This window comes from Colius striatus, chromosome 14 (assembly GCF_028858725.1).
Source record: "Colius striatus isolate bColStr4 chromosome 14, bColStr4.1.hap1, whole genome shotgun sequence".
NCBI lineage: Eukaryota > Metazoa > Chordata > Aves > Coliiformes > Coliidae > Colius > Colius striatus.
Genome location: NC_084772.1, coordinates 17,746,911 through 17,761,847, shown reverse-complemented (window position 1 = coordinate 17,761,847; position 14,937 = coordinate 17,746,911). Strand labels below are relative to the sequence as shown.

The following is a 14,937-nucleotide window of genomic DNA, read 5'->3' as shown; positions in this document are numbered from 1 at the left end:
ATTGTTGACAACATATAAAGTACAATGATGGAACACCTGAAAGTTCCATCAACCTTTTTTTCGCCTTTTGTTTTAGCTCCAAACTTCTCAAGGTCTGATTGCAGAGGATTCACTGTCAACTCCTGGAGCCAGCAAATCTGCCCAGGTCTTTAATTCCATTGTTTTGACAGAAAACAATCAGCCTGCCAGCATGCAATTTCATTAAGTGAAGGAAATCCAGGAACTGAACACAAACTGGTCAGGGATGCTTTCACTGCCAGAAGCAGCAAGTGAATTCTCAGCAACAGCAAACAAGAAAGTAGTTAAAAAATACATGAGGTTTCCCTTCTAAACAGCCATTATCTTCTCAATCCAGAGTTAAAGTTTGGCCTGCCTTTTAGACTGTACCATTTGAGAAAGCTTCATGAGGATCAGCCTCTCAAAAGTATCTGACTTTCGTCCACGGGCCAAATATGTTCTGGATAATGAAATATCTGAAATAACTCAGCCTAAACTAATCAGTCATTCGTACAACAGACACAGGGCTATTACGGCTGAAAGGAGAGTCAGCATCCTACACATTTGACTCTCGCTTAATTTTAAGTGTTCTGAACAGGAATTTAGTTTCTGGATACTTACATTATGCTCCCCATGTAAATACCTTCTATATTTTGTTACCACAATGCCCAAATGCTGCCTGATGCCAATACTTACCTCAGATTATGAAGGGACTGAAAACAGCAGCCTACTACACACATCAGGGAATGCTTCACTTGTAACTAAGCTGATGGAACAGTCGATGAACTTTAAGTCCAGGAGCGTCTGTTTGTTCAACTACTCTGCATTGTATATGTAAGATAGTCAGATAAGAGTACAAATCAGCATTTTATATCCTCTAACTGCCCCATAGGTGTCCCATTCCACAGGGAAGTCTATGCATAGGTTCGTGTACCACACAGAGCCCCTCAAATGGCTTTGTTTCAGGTTTGGGAAATGCAGCATCTTGACATTCTGCTCACAGTTGTGTTTTTAAACCTCTTAGGATTCACTGAGATGTAGGACCACATGAAAAGCTTTTGCCAGCTCTGGAGATCAAGGACTGACAAGGTAATATAGCTTGAATTTACAGAATCTCTTAACAGTTCAGAAGATGTGCAGCTTTCAAAGGTCAGGTGTTATGGGTGGTACTTGCCAATAGGCACAGAGCAACTCCCATCTGTGCAGCTGTAGGCAGGGGATCACAGCCGTTAAAACAGAAGGCAAAAATTGATTGAAGTTAACTTTATTCCAAAATATGTATAATTTACAGGACTAAGTGCTTCATTTGAGAACAAAACATTTCAATACTTGTGAATAACTTACTAGTAGCTTTGTGTACACTTCAGTTTTCAACAGAAGGAAAGATGAAACAGTATTTTGGCACAAGGTTTTCTCTGCATGCATTAATATACAGAAAAGTTTCACAATTACTAGGACAACATTCCTTCTTTGGGATTGTCTCTTGTAAAACAGGTCTAAGAAATTAATGCTTGCTTTTGTTTGTTCATTGCAAGTTTACTGGCTTAAATAGCAAAAGTTAAACATGGCCATCCTTTGAAAACTACATTTGTCTACTAGACCAAAGTCCCACCAGTGATGAGAAGAAAAACAAACAAACAAAAAAAAATTTAAGGACATTTCTCAGCCTTACTGAGACTAACTCACACATGCTTTGGGAAAGACCCACGAGATTTATTACTCATTCATTCCAAATAATTACAAGTTTAAATTAGATCACAGTCAGTTGTTGAATTCTGTAAGCTGAAAAAATATGGCTGTCTCTCATATCTACTTGTATCATAGATGCCCTTGCAAATATCTGTAGATAGCAGTACTGTCATTCCAGCTCTGCATGCAAGTGCTTGAAGCATGCATGTAAAGCATTAGTTGTTGTGAAATGTACAGTTTACATCATCGCAAGTCATCTATTGTATTCCACTGAAGGTACTGCTGTAAAGCCAGTATACAAAAAAGAATCAGAAGTAAAGGCCTTCTGTTACTTAACTGAGCAGTTCCTTCAAGAGTTCACACTGTTTCAGGCTGTCTGGTTACATTTTCGGTGAAGTGGAAGAGTCACGCGCACAAACACAAACATCCCCTTGCCCTGACGGCAAGGCAATGCAGAGTTGAACAATGTAGTTCCTTGACTCTGTTCATTGCATAGCAATGGCATTTAAACAAGAAAATTCAGTCATGCTCTAAGCAGCAAATCCTTCTAGCACACACTTCACATCAACTGTTATAAAAACAACAAAAGAAAGAGTAGATGCATGTTTGCACCATGCATTGAAGATTGCCACTGTTGAACAACCCTATCCTCATACTGTTCATATAAAGTTATTCACAGAAGGCTGTTTGCAGGAGGCCGTTTCTACTGGGAACACAAGCGTAGCAGCACCTTAAACCAAACACGAATGAAAAAGCTTGCAAGGCCCAGAATGTCAAAACCATTTTGGTGTGAATGTATTTGGAACAGTAAATTGTACATGAAGATCACGTTTTAAAAAAAAACCAACACGTCAGAAATACATTAAAGCAAAGGAAACTGTACAACCTTACTGATAAAGGCAAGTACATTTGGTTCACTGCTAAGCTGTCATTTCAGTAACATATTCTTTTGTAAGCTGAGCACCCAACGTTGATTCAGTATGTATTAGTCCTACTGACTTACCCCATATTTGGAAGGCTATTAAAAAAAACCCCTAACACCCTAAGACCACAATCCTGCCAATGCTCACAAAACTATCAATTCAGATCTGACTGAGTACGTGAGCATGTGGTAGCAGGATCAAGATTTAAAACACTGGAAGGAGGTCATCCTTCTTTGTTCTGTTGCTCTACCCAGGCAAGGTACATATGACTAACAAGGAAACGCAGCCTTTGCTTTCAACAGGAAAAATAACTGTGCATGCCTCGGAATAAAAATTTGTAAGGAGTGTTAGTTACATACAGTATGTTACAGACACTAATTGTTCAAAACCAGACAAAATCTCACAAGGCTTGTTTTACAGATGTTCAATTTACAGCTGCGAGTATTTTAAGATTTCAGATCCTTTGGAAGTCAAAATTTTCTAGACACAAGCAGCTTTGCATAGCTAAGGATACATACTGTTAGAAAACTCTGACTTCAAACTACCAATTTCTCTATGCTGACAAGAAGACTTGAGGGAGGATTCTCTCCCCACTGAACACGGAAAGAAGTATTTACAAGCATATTAGTGGAAATAGATGCAAACAAAGCCAAAAGTAGAAAAAACATCTACCATCACAGGAATTTTTAGCACTGTGACAAACAAACATGGAAGGCAACAGGACAGACCTCTCATCTTTCAGCTGTTTTGTGCTTATGTTCTCATGTCCCAACTCCGCTCTATCGTTTGATTTTTTTAATATACTAAAGAAAAGCTCAAGTGAAACTACAAAACTAATTCAATTTTAGAGTAGCATTTACACAGGTATCCAACTCAAGATCCAGCAATCACAGTGTAACAGAACTAAGCAGGAAATGCAAAGACTAAGTACGAGCAATATTAGTCTCACTTGTGAATAACGTTTGTGCTAAGAGGCTATAGAGAATCTGATGTTACTTTTCAAACAGAAGTTAAAATAGCAATACAAAAGAGAATAAGCAAAGTAGGAAGTCTCTGCTGACCAATACTTACAATAGAGACAGTGCCTTGAAAATCAAATCAGAGACAAAACTGCAGAAAAAGGGAGATAATTATTATTTTAGTGCTACCAATAAATAGTTCTGACGGACGTTTAGTTTTGAAACAATGACCCAAACAGAAACTTAGCCATTTTAAATAACTTGTTCAAATACTCAGTATTTCAGATCAAGTTTCATTAGGTTTACTGTGGATTCAGGAAACCGAAGTCTGGTTGCGGTCTTCACGTTTTCACAAAGGTACTTAGGACATCCAAACCGAGAGATATCATGTTGCCAGCAACATCAGATTCAAACCCATCTCTGACTTTTATGAATAATTTATGGAGAAGCAGATTAGTAGAGAAAGAAGTTAATTTTGATGAGAATGAGCCACTTCACCGAGACATTGCAGACATGGTTAATAATTTCTTACTACTGCAATTTCAGTAAATGATTTCACGTTGCAGAACTGTGTTCACCTAATTAAAGTTCAAACTATTTTAAGTCCACAAGATGAGGGAAGGGAATGGTATTTGCATGTCCTAATAAAACACACAAAGCTCAAATACTTTTAATTACAAAGCACACTAAATAAGTAACAATTACATTGTAAGATTGCATCACCTCTCAGATGGCTATAATTCAAAGCCTCCTGTAACTCTGCTCCTCATCACCTTCCTGCTCTTGCAGAGGTAATCCAGAGGTAATAAACCAGTTTCCCACTTTTGCCTTCTGCAGCTGTGGAAAATGCAGCTTTCCTCAATGAGTATAGTAAGTGCTCTCTTTCATGTGTCAGTACAGACAACTTGCACATGGGAAACACAGAAGCCTACGTATGAACTGTTCTCTGCTACTCCAGACAGGGGTAAGAAACGAGAAGAAAAAACACTTTAAAACCTGGAGATGCAACATTACAAAAGAAAAAAAAACTGCACTAAAAAAAACCCCCTAATTTTGTCATTTATCTTATCTCCCAGTTTCAAAGTAAGTAGGTACTTATGAAACAGTCATATCTTTAGAAGAAACAGAATTACAAGCAATGCCTCCCTTTTGTAATATATCCCACCTCTAAGATCAGAGCTCTAGGCATTATGAAACCCGGGAGGACTTTCCCTAACACAGAATTACTGTGTTTCTGAGGGTAACAGTAAGATCCCTGTCTGCAGTTTCTTCAGCCAAAGACTGGAAGTGTCTGAACTTACACAAAAATGTTGACAAATTAAACCAGATAACACAGCTGCAGTTTCAGGAATTTTTTCAGGAGGAAAAGACGAGTTTCAGGGTTAATCTAAAGAGTTAAATTCCAGTAAAAGTAGAGACACCATATTGGCCTGTTACCTATGGCAATTTAAGAGAGTGGTAGGAAGAGACAAAAAAAGGTATTGCTCATTTTCAACAAAACAAGCTAGCTGCAATGGATGAGTAACTTAACTCCCACGCCCTTGAGCTGAGGATAGGAAGCAGAAAGCATAGCGAGTCATCAAAAACTAAGGCTTGGACATACATATGTACTGATGGGCTGCCTAGTAAATAGGCAGCCAACACCACCTTCTCTCACAGTGGAAGAGTAAAGTCTGGCACAGGCCCAGGAACCTGACACCAGAAGGTTTCTCTTTTCATTTAAGGTAACAGAAACCAAAACTTGTCTGAGACAAAAACCAGAGGATGATATTTTGTAGGTATTATAGCAAGAGATAAAAATTAGTTAAGGCCCAATTCCAACGTACATTCACAACTGGCCTATTTTTTTTTCATGCAAATAAAAAATACTGCAAACAATGGTTTAAGAGGCAAGATGAACATTAAAAAAAAATCCCATGAGGTCACACATTTCTCCTCTGAAGAGTTTGCTTGAATTGGATTATACTCAGAAAAACTCCCCAAAAGCTGCAGCAACTGAGGGCTGCAGATCAATGTGCAAAAGCAAGGTAACAGCCATTCTGAAAGGGCTTCTGTGAGCTGAGCTCCCAGCTCTGTTGTAAAGAACCCAATTGGTATTGGGAGGAGGAAGTCCGAAAACAAGTCTAGGAGAGTGAATATTTTAGAGAATTTAATTTCCCCATTTCTTAAGATTTCTGTTAAGGTAACAGAGGTATAAACCACTGTAACATTTTTCAACTTGTAGCGTAATAAAGCTAGGAGAATTTCAGTGAAAACAGGTTATTCCAGTCTTTGAGGCACACACATTTCTTACAGACAGAATAAGTTAAGCAAATCCCTTCTGAAGACCCTAAAAATGTTAGTCCCCTTTATTACACTAGCTAAAAGGACAACATACTCATTTTCCCTATAATTATGTATTTCAAAGTATTTTGCAACCCTTCCAAGGGCATCAGTGCTGCTAAGGGGAAAAAAAAACCAAAAAACATTGCTTTCTACATACTTTTAATAAATAACAATTCAAGAGTCTCTATGTGTCTAGTGTGTTGGACAGCTATTTGGAAAATAGCAACTTATGCAGGAGAAAGAGCTCTGAAGGCATAAAGAAAAGAAGACAATACGGCTTATAATGTTCATGCCGGATTTAAAATACAAGCTACTAAAAAAAGTAAACAGAAGTAGCTTACACTAATAGAATCCTCCCCCGTAAGTTCAGGGAAGCAGCTGACTTGGACAGGTCAAGGTTTTGGTCCAGCACATTGGAACCCTATATGTAAGCTGGAATAGATAGATATAGATATATATAGAACAACTTTAAAAGTTCTGTTTAACTGAAAGCACTATCAGCTTTGTAAAAAAGTTGGAGGAAAAACTAGGCACCACATTTTTTGTTAAGGTTCAAATGTACATTAACGTGTTACAGCCTCCCCTTCCCCCCTTGTACACACACCTAACTTAAGTGAAGTCACATATTCAAAAGAGTACCTTCTCCATGAAAAGTCTTTTAGGCCAACTGCTTACGATAACTACATTCAATAATGCAAAGTGGATAACTTGGTCAAGCTATCTCTCCTACCCCAATAACTTAATTTTAAACCACAGGAAACAGTTATATTATGTAGCACTCAATGGCTGGGCTTGTCAGAGCTCTGAAACAAGGAGCACAGCTCTTCACAGGTCTGTGTTTCTACTGAACTGAACTGGGACTCCATTGTATTCCAGGCTAAGTCAGCCAGAAGAAAGTCATCCATTGCTGTCTGTGTCTCATTGCTGGTAAGGAATAAACTCCCCAGATTCTCAAAGCAGCTATCCATGGTCTGTGTTTCAGTGCTACTGAGCTGGACTTTGCTTTCAATATTCTGAGTAGGTACATTTTTAGTGGCTGGATATACTTCTGTCTGGGTTTCTGTATCAGATGAGTCAGTACTCATGGAGAAACTAGACTGCTTCAGAATACTTCCTAAAGGCAGATGGGTATTACTGTCCAAAAAGAAATTCAAGTCTGTCTGTGTTTGCGTATCAAACATCTCCAAACCTAAGAAGTTAGAATTTCCTCGGCAGCTATATGATTGAGTGGCACTATCTGAAAATAAGAAATCAGTCTGAGTTTCAATGTCTAGTGATTCCAAAACTGGCTCAGAGTTTAGGGTACCAAGCTCACTCTCTTCAGTCTGAGTTTGGATATTGGATGCTGAAAAGAACTCTTCAATGTCAAAGTCTATTCCCGTGCTCTGTGAGGGACCAGAGGGCAGATGTGTGTCAGCATTAGAACTCGTCTCGGACAAAAGGCCACGATTATCCAGTGTCTGGCCAGACATGTTTCCTGAAAAGATGTTTTCCAGATCACTTAGTAGGTCCATTGTCTGGGTTTGATTATCCATTGTATTTTGAGGTGGAAGTAAATTAGTCTGTGTATTGAAGCTGATAAGGGATTCAGACTTTTCCGTATCTTGACTTAGGCTCTTGCAATTACTCCTTTGCAGCAAGGTTTGATCTATGTTTGTAGTCATTAAGTTGTTTTCCGGAAGTTCAATGTGAGTAGAAACATCATATGATGAATGAACATTGTCAAAGATGTCACTGCACATTACAGCCTGGTCCATCTGCACTCTTCCATCAACAGAGTCCTGCATCCTACTGGTTTGAGTCTCTCTAGAAATGCCACACGATGGAAAACAAACCTGACTAAAAGCATCTGTCTGAGCAGCTATGGATGAAGTCAGTTTGGAAGCAGGCAGTAGTGTCTGTGTTTGTACATTGATGGGTAATGAAACCTGTGAACTGAATGACAGATCTGTCTGAGACCAAGAGGATACAGAAGAACTGGGAGTCCAGGCTGGAGCTGGTACAAAGTTTTGTGAAATACAAGATAAGTCAGTCTGTATGTTTACTGAAGAAACTTTAGCCTTGTGACAAACAGTCCCCAGCTCTTGCCCAGTGTTATTCGATGCAACCTTATCCAACTCAACCTGTACACCAGTACTTACTGGTTCATGGTCACCAGAATTAGTCACTTTTGAAACAGGCATACTGTCTTTAAATACAAGTGTTTCTGCCTCCAGTGCTGGAATCAGAATTCCTATAGATTGAGGCAATAAATGAACAGCACTTACTACTGAACCTTGATTATCAACGGCCACTACAGCAGGTTTAACAGAGGAGTCTGTTGCAGGTACATATACAGGGAAGTGAGCAAGCTGCATCACTGGAAGTTTAACCAAAGCCACCTTGGGCTTTGGTAAAAGCATCTTCGGTGTACATTTTGGCTGCATTTGGTTTGTGAAGTTAGAGCTGCAGGAGCCTTCAAGGGAGGCCACTAGTTTCACTTCAGAAGACTCCAGTTCCTGAGAGCCAGGATTATTATTGTCTTTGTTGATGAATGCTTCATTTGCTTTCTCTGCCAACTGCTGATTATGTACAGAGGTTTCCATTTTCCTTTTCTTACTAGGAGGATCCCTGTGAACATGAGATCAATAATTTATACTCCTTTCAAGCACAAAACATCCTCCTTCCATTCTTTTGAGTCATTGCATTGAAAATATAAAATGAAGTCACAGATGAGGTTGGATACGAGATGACAACTAATCCTCATTAAAACATCACAAGACTTTATGAACTTCACTTCTGTAAAATTTCATTACTCCCTCTCCCATTTAAGAAGGAATAAAAAGGTTACCTCTTTCATGGAGGCCTATTTCTAAATGGAGGTGGAAGTTTAGGTGGTTTCCCCACATTTCTAATCAGAGTTTGAAGACACGTTTAATTTATTTCTGAGTTAGGATCAAAGTCTGAGCATTGAAGGGACAGCACTTTTAAAATGAGTGTACAGGTAAAAGTCTCTCGTGGGAACTGAAGATACAGTTAGCACTCCTTCACAGAAAACTTTATTTCGTAGCAGTTGAATCTCCAAGACAAACAGGCTAGGCCTCAGGAAACAGCTTATCCTTTATGATGTATATGGACACATTAAGACAACCGTAGAACTAAACATGCCTATATAGGCATAAAAAAATAATCCACTAATACCTACAAAGATGACTAGACTATAAAAGAAAATAAACTGCATTCATACCACAGTTATGAGCTGTAAACATTTCCAAATCATCTCTACTCTCATACAGTTGTGAAGGGAGATGCAACAAGAGCCACTAGCATTTATGCAGTGCACTGCAATGTCATCAGTACTTTTTCTATGAGTGGAAACCTGATCTTACTCATTAGATAATCATCATTGCCTACAACAATACAGAAACTAGCAAAAGCAACAGAACAAAGAAACTGCAAACTGCTTTACAGCTAAACCAATGTGAGCCTATTTCTAATTTAATCCATAGAAAGGAGACAAAAAGCCAGTGCATGGCAGACAGAGGACTTGGTGATGAATATAAACATCATTACTTTAACTGCTTTTATTTTTACCTGTGTTCTGCAGGAATTTCATGGCCAGTTCTGTAAATATGAGACAGTAATGCTGTTCTGCTGGCATAAGGGCACCCACAAGTACACTGGAAAGTCTTGCCACAGACCTCTATATGCCGTTTCAAATACCATTCTGTACCATAGGAGTTACTACATTTATCACATTTGTGCTTCTTTTCAGCGTGCATTTTCATAAAGTGCTAGAATACACAATGAAAAGTAAACATTAGCCTTCAGCCAAGATAACAAAAAAGGAAAGAATATCATGTTTAGAGGAGACATTAATATTTGCATTTTTTCAGTCATTAAATAGCACTGAGAGTAGAATTAATTTTTTTTTGAAGTGTCACTAGGAATGAATGAAAAGCTTAAAGAAACAAACAGAAAGAATTTACAGTTTGCAAATCTGCTTGTGCTACATGCATCTTAAAACACAGATAAATGTTTACATGTCCTAATGCTATTGGAGTTTTCCTATGGATATTAATGACGCCATAGATGAATATTGCCAAAAAGCACAGTAAACATAATGTTGCAACATGTGCACACTCCTGAAGATCTACAACTCAGCAGACAGTCTCAAGTCAAACAGGTCAACTTCACAGCAAATATCAGAATTTTTCCTTTTCATTGACAGCACCCAATGCTAGTCACACATCTCTTATAGCCTCCCCATCTTATCACAGGTAATTAACAGCAGAAGAGAGCTTTTGTAATTCACTCATGCAGAAACAAGTCTTACATTCTTAAACAGGTAATTAGTAAAGAAATGTGTTTTGATACTGAAGGAGAGAAAAAGTCTCAATTCTTGACTACCTGAAAAAGCAGTTTAAAAGCATCAACCACATTTTAAAACCTTTATTGGCTGCTATTGTGATTTCTTCCCCAATCACTTCTGATCTTTTTCCATCTTTTTAATTTGTGGAGAGGGGCTGTCTTCTAGTTTAGCAAAATGTACTGGCATTTGCCTGATCAAAAGGTTTAAGTCCTCCAATATCAACATGCAAACATGCAAATTCATTCACCATATGCCCATGTAGAGTTTCTGCATAAATTTTCCAACTTCTGTATAAACACTGAGAGGCTTTGCTCAGATCTGAATGCAAATGTGTATGCTCTTTGGAGTGCAGACAGTCATGACTATATCAATATGAAAATAATATTTTAGGAAATAGGAATACCTGTTTTACAAGAGAAAATTGGGAAAATGGTCTGTTTGGTCCTCTAGGGCAGCCTTCAATAGGACAGCAGTAGAATTTCTGTGAAGTTTTCAAACCCTTTCTTATTGGTGCATTATGCTTTCCACCCTGAAAAAGAACCAATTGACAAGTTGTTTTTAATATGCAAACCTGTAGAATTGTAGACATTCAAGATTACACATCAACTTTGGCTCACTGAGTTTACACACCTCAGTGAATTCAAGGCACTTTCCCAAGTGATTTGAAAGTTTAAATGGAGTTTTTCAGACCTATGTGTACACTATCGTGCAAAAAATATCATCAAAATTACCAAGTGAAATGACAAGCTGTACAATGCAGTTGTACTATACTACTTACCTTTATCAAGATACTCGCTGCCCCAAGACAATCATAACCACCTTTTGAGTTGAGACAAAAAGCTTTCCCTACGGATACTAGTAACAAGCAATAGAACAAGATGAAATGGCCTCAAGTTACACCAGGGGAGGTTCAGGCTGGGTATGAGGAGGAATTTCTTTCCTGAAAGGGTTGTCAGTCATTGGAATGGGCTGCACAGGGAGGTGCTGGAGTCACCATCCCTGGAGGAGTTTCAGAGCTGGGTGGACGTTGCACTCAGGGAAATGGTCTAGTGGTTGATAGGGCTGGGACAAAGGCTGGACTAGATAATCTTAAAGGTCTCTTCCAGCTGAAACAATCCTATGATTCTATGATTCTACAGTGTACTGCCAATTCATTGTGCTTTTATTTGTTAGTAGCACAGTCTACTTGAAGCTCCTTTGAAATTAGACACCCGCTGTGTAACACGACACTTCCCTGACGTTGGAACTCTGTTGGCATTATTTAGAGTTTACTTGTAATAAAGTGAAAAATGCCAAGTATACTCTGCCACTTAATTCGGATCATAAAGCCAATCTCATTTAAGCCTATGAAGTTAGCAACTGGGATGCTAATTCTGAAGCTTCAAACATTGACTGGTACACCTGTGCTTCTCATGTGATCTGCCTTGCTGACCATCACACGTGCACAATAGAAGCAAGCAACAGAACTTGTTCAAAGAGGACCTCAAAAATACATAGTGGAATACTAGTGGAATAGCCATGATTGTCCAACCACATAGAATCTACTGCTATTGAGAACACAGTTATGGAAACCAGACAAGATGTATTCTTCTAGACACATCTATCTGCAAAAGTCTCAGTGGAAGTATCAAGTATCTATGTCCAAGGAAAAAATTATAAATCTGATGCTCAGAGTAGCTATGAGTCTCCTTACATGCTGAGACAGAGGAAGAGGCCAATCAAGTCACCAGAACCAGTGACAGCGGCCCATGGTGGCATCCCCAAGATGATTATTCAGGGAAGAATTACTGGAGCATGCCATGTTTGAGCTCTACACCTAATTTGCCTTAGCCTGACCACAGTGACAGTAAGCACAGTTCGTGACAGAAAGTTGATTTTACACCAGTTGCTCCCTAACTACCCTCCTTGAGCAGATTTCGAGCTGCTTTGTGTTTACACAGGTTAGTCCAAACATAACGAATCCACAACTCTCAATAGTCCTCCCATGTGAAGCAAACAAAAAGTATATCCTGCAGCTGCCAGAATGTAAAGGGGTTCACTGCTCATGCCCCCACTGCTTACCTAGCTACAGTCACTCATAACCCAACAGCTCTGTGTGCTGAGCTATTCCTAACCTGCTTTTCAAGTATTCATTTCATTTACACATCAGGAAAACTATGAAGCAGCTGAGTGGGACACTTCAATGATTTTGTTTTTCCTCAAATCATTTCTTAAACTGAGATACTACATGTGAAATGTAATCCCTTCAAGCAGTACTTCAGTTTTATTTCCACACACTCAACACTGCTACTGGCTAACACTGCCTCAAGTTTATTTTTATTAAATGACATACCATACTCAGGCAAAGTTTAAAGCCTCTTCACCAAAATGTTCAGCTGCCATTTTATCAAGAAAACCTGGAATAATTCTCTAAAAAGGGAGTTTTCATGTATAATTTTAACCTTCTGAGTGTCTTTATGTACAGTAGTTTTCCCCATGGACAAACCATTCATGAACAGCCCTGTTTTAGCTCTGCTGAATGATTCCTGTGATTATTTTTGCACTTCCTAGAGCCACTGTCCAAAACAGGAACATCACTCAAAGAAATCTAGTTGGTCCAGCCCCCTGGTCACCCCCATGACACTTTTTAAGTGTAAGCTACCCTTTCCAGTTCACTACTGGCTACAGCCTTCCTCCTATCATAGGAGTCCCCAGAATCCTCTCCTTTATCTGAACTCCTCTAGCTTCATTTTTAAACTAGACAGAAGTCTTCCCCTTCTCTCTATAAAATATCACAGACAAAAGGTCAAAGAGTTTTCTTTTTTTTTTTTTTAATTTCAGGCCTTAATTCAGTGCCAGTTTATACCCACTGTTCTCATGTTTTATTCTCTTAGTTAAGGAGAGATGCAAAACAAACACATATCAACACTTTGTAATGTCTTCTTTTGTTAGGGCAAACAAGACAAAATCTTCTAATTTCACTTTGTCAGACACAGTTGTTATTTATCATCCTGAGTAGCCCTTTCTACACCTCTTCAGAGGTCATCTTAGCTTGTTCGAATCAGATTCCTAACCTACAGCAGTGATAGAATATCCTTCTGACATTTTAGGCCTGCCCTTCTCACAGCAGCGTTGCCCTGAATGCCCATGTGTGTACAACCAAATAGCTCTGGCAAGTGTAAACGTAAAACAGATAAGAGACTGCAAGTATGCTTGAGACTACTCCCTTTTGTTCATTGCAAAAGATCATCTAACACACACTTGATTCTGTAATTAGCCATTTCATAAAACAAGTATGTTTTATGTTTATTGTTTGCCCACTGGAGCTGCATTTTCAGCATACAGCTATGAATGCTGCATTTGAAGTTTTCCAGGAATAGGATTTGTCTTCATACACTTGGCATTACCATTTTGAGAAAAATAACAATATCTTTCTGAAAGGCTCATATTCAGATACACACTTCCTGAACTGTGACTCTCTTCCCCACCCCTGTACATGTTTTCTCAAGAGTACTATGGCAATGAGGGCTTGTTTCCAAAATGGCATCCATCTAGGGCTTTTTTGGCTCACAGACATTTAAAAAAACACACAAAAAGCCCAGCATGAAAGCACTCAGCATTTCAGTTATGATGGCTTGCCAACTGCTCAGGGTAGGAAATGCAGTATGTTTGTATAGCACCTCACAAGTGGGGCTAGAATGTCTTACTGCAGAAAGACAAGTGATAAGCAAAGGAAATACAAGAAACCGAGTGCTAAACAACTTTTAAGTAGTCACGTTTAAAGGTTGTATAAAATTTGTTATTTTATACACGAAGTCTTAGTGGAATTCTCCACATGAGAGGCCAGACAGTGCACACACACACTTGTGTGTTTATAGGCATACCTGCACACACTATTCACCCGGGGGAGAGTTAGACACGAGACAAGGACAAACGCAACATTACTCCCGTTTTGGACACCCCCCGCCCCCTGCCTTACTACACGCTCCACTGAGAAAACCCCACCAAAGCCAAACGCGGCAGCCGCCCCTCGGGCCTGTACGCGGCCGCAGGTCCCCGCGGAGCCTCGCTTTCCCGCCGAGCAGGAGCGGATCCCCTCACCCGCGGCAACCGGCAGCCTGCGGCGACTCCTCGCAGCGGGGCAGGGTCGGAGGGGAGGCCCAGGCGCCAGGGCCTGGCGGGGCGAGGCCGGACCACTGGGAGGCCCCCGCCGTGGCCCCGGGCGTTACGGCCCGGAGCGGAAGGAGCTGCGCCATTACAGAGCCCCACAGACCTAAGGTGAGGGGCGGGGCCGCCCCCGCCGAAGCCCTTGCGGGGATGAGCAGGAGGGAGGCGCCCGGCGGGGCCCGAGTCGGTACCTGGAGCGGGTGGGCCTTGCTGAGGTGCATGTTGAGGGCCGGGCTGTTGGGCAGGACCTTGCCGCAGCCGGGCACCGTGCACAGGATGTTGGTCCTCACTTGGGACAGCTCTGTCACCGAGGGCCGCACCAGCTCGCCGACGGGCGGCAGGTCCCCCACGGGCACAGGCGCCGGCGCCGGGGGCCGCCCCAGTCCCCCGCCACGCCGCCCGGCTGCTGCTGCCGCCGCCATACTGCTGTCAGCTGCTGGGCCCCCCGCTTCCGGGGGCGGCCGCCAATAGGCGCCGCCGCTGTTGAATATTCAGCAGGCGCGTGGTCTGGCCCCGCCCCCCACGTCAGCGCCCCGCGGCGGGGGCT

The 14,937-nt window shown here is 40.7% G+C and overlaps 1 protein-coding gene across 1 annotated transcript; it reads right to left on the bottom strand.

Moving 5' to 3' along the window:
- Nucleotides 1–1,245: 1,245 nt before the first annotated feature.
- ATMIN (ATM interactor) lies at nt 1,246–14,831 on the bottom strand. The gene is made up of 4 exons (XM_062007501.1): nt 14,582–14,831; nt 10,648–10,773; nt 9,467–9,666; nt 1,246–8,503 (listed from the first exon to the last, which is right to left on the bottom strand). The coding sequence occupies exons 1-4, from the start codon at nt 14,810–14,812 to the stop codon at nt 6,673–6,675; spliced, it is 2,388 nt and encodes a 795-aa protein (XP_061863485.1). The 5' UTR covers nt 14,813–14,831; the 3' UTR covers nt 1,246–6,672.
- Nucleotides 14,832–14,937: the final 106 nt, after the last annotated feature.

Coding starts and splice junctions, on each gene's coding strand:
- ATMIN (XM_062007501.1), bottom strand. CDS start 14,812: ATGGCGGCGGCAGCAGCAGCCGGGCGGCGTGGCGGGGGACTGGGGCGG. Junction 9,667..10,647: donor AATTTTCTCTTGTAAAACAG/GTATTCCTATTT, acceptor TGTGTATTCTAG/CACTTTATGAAAATGCACGC. Junction 8,504..9,466: donor GAAATTCCTGCAGAACACAG/GTAAAAATAAAA, acceptor TCATGTTCACAG/GGATCCTCCTAGTAAGAAAA.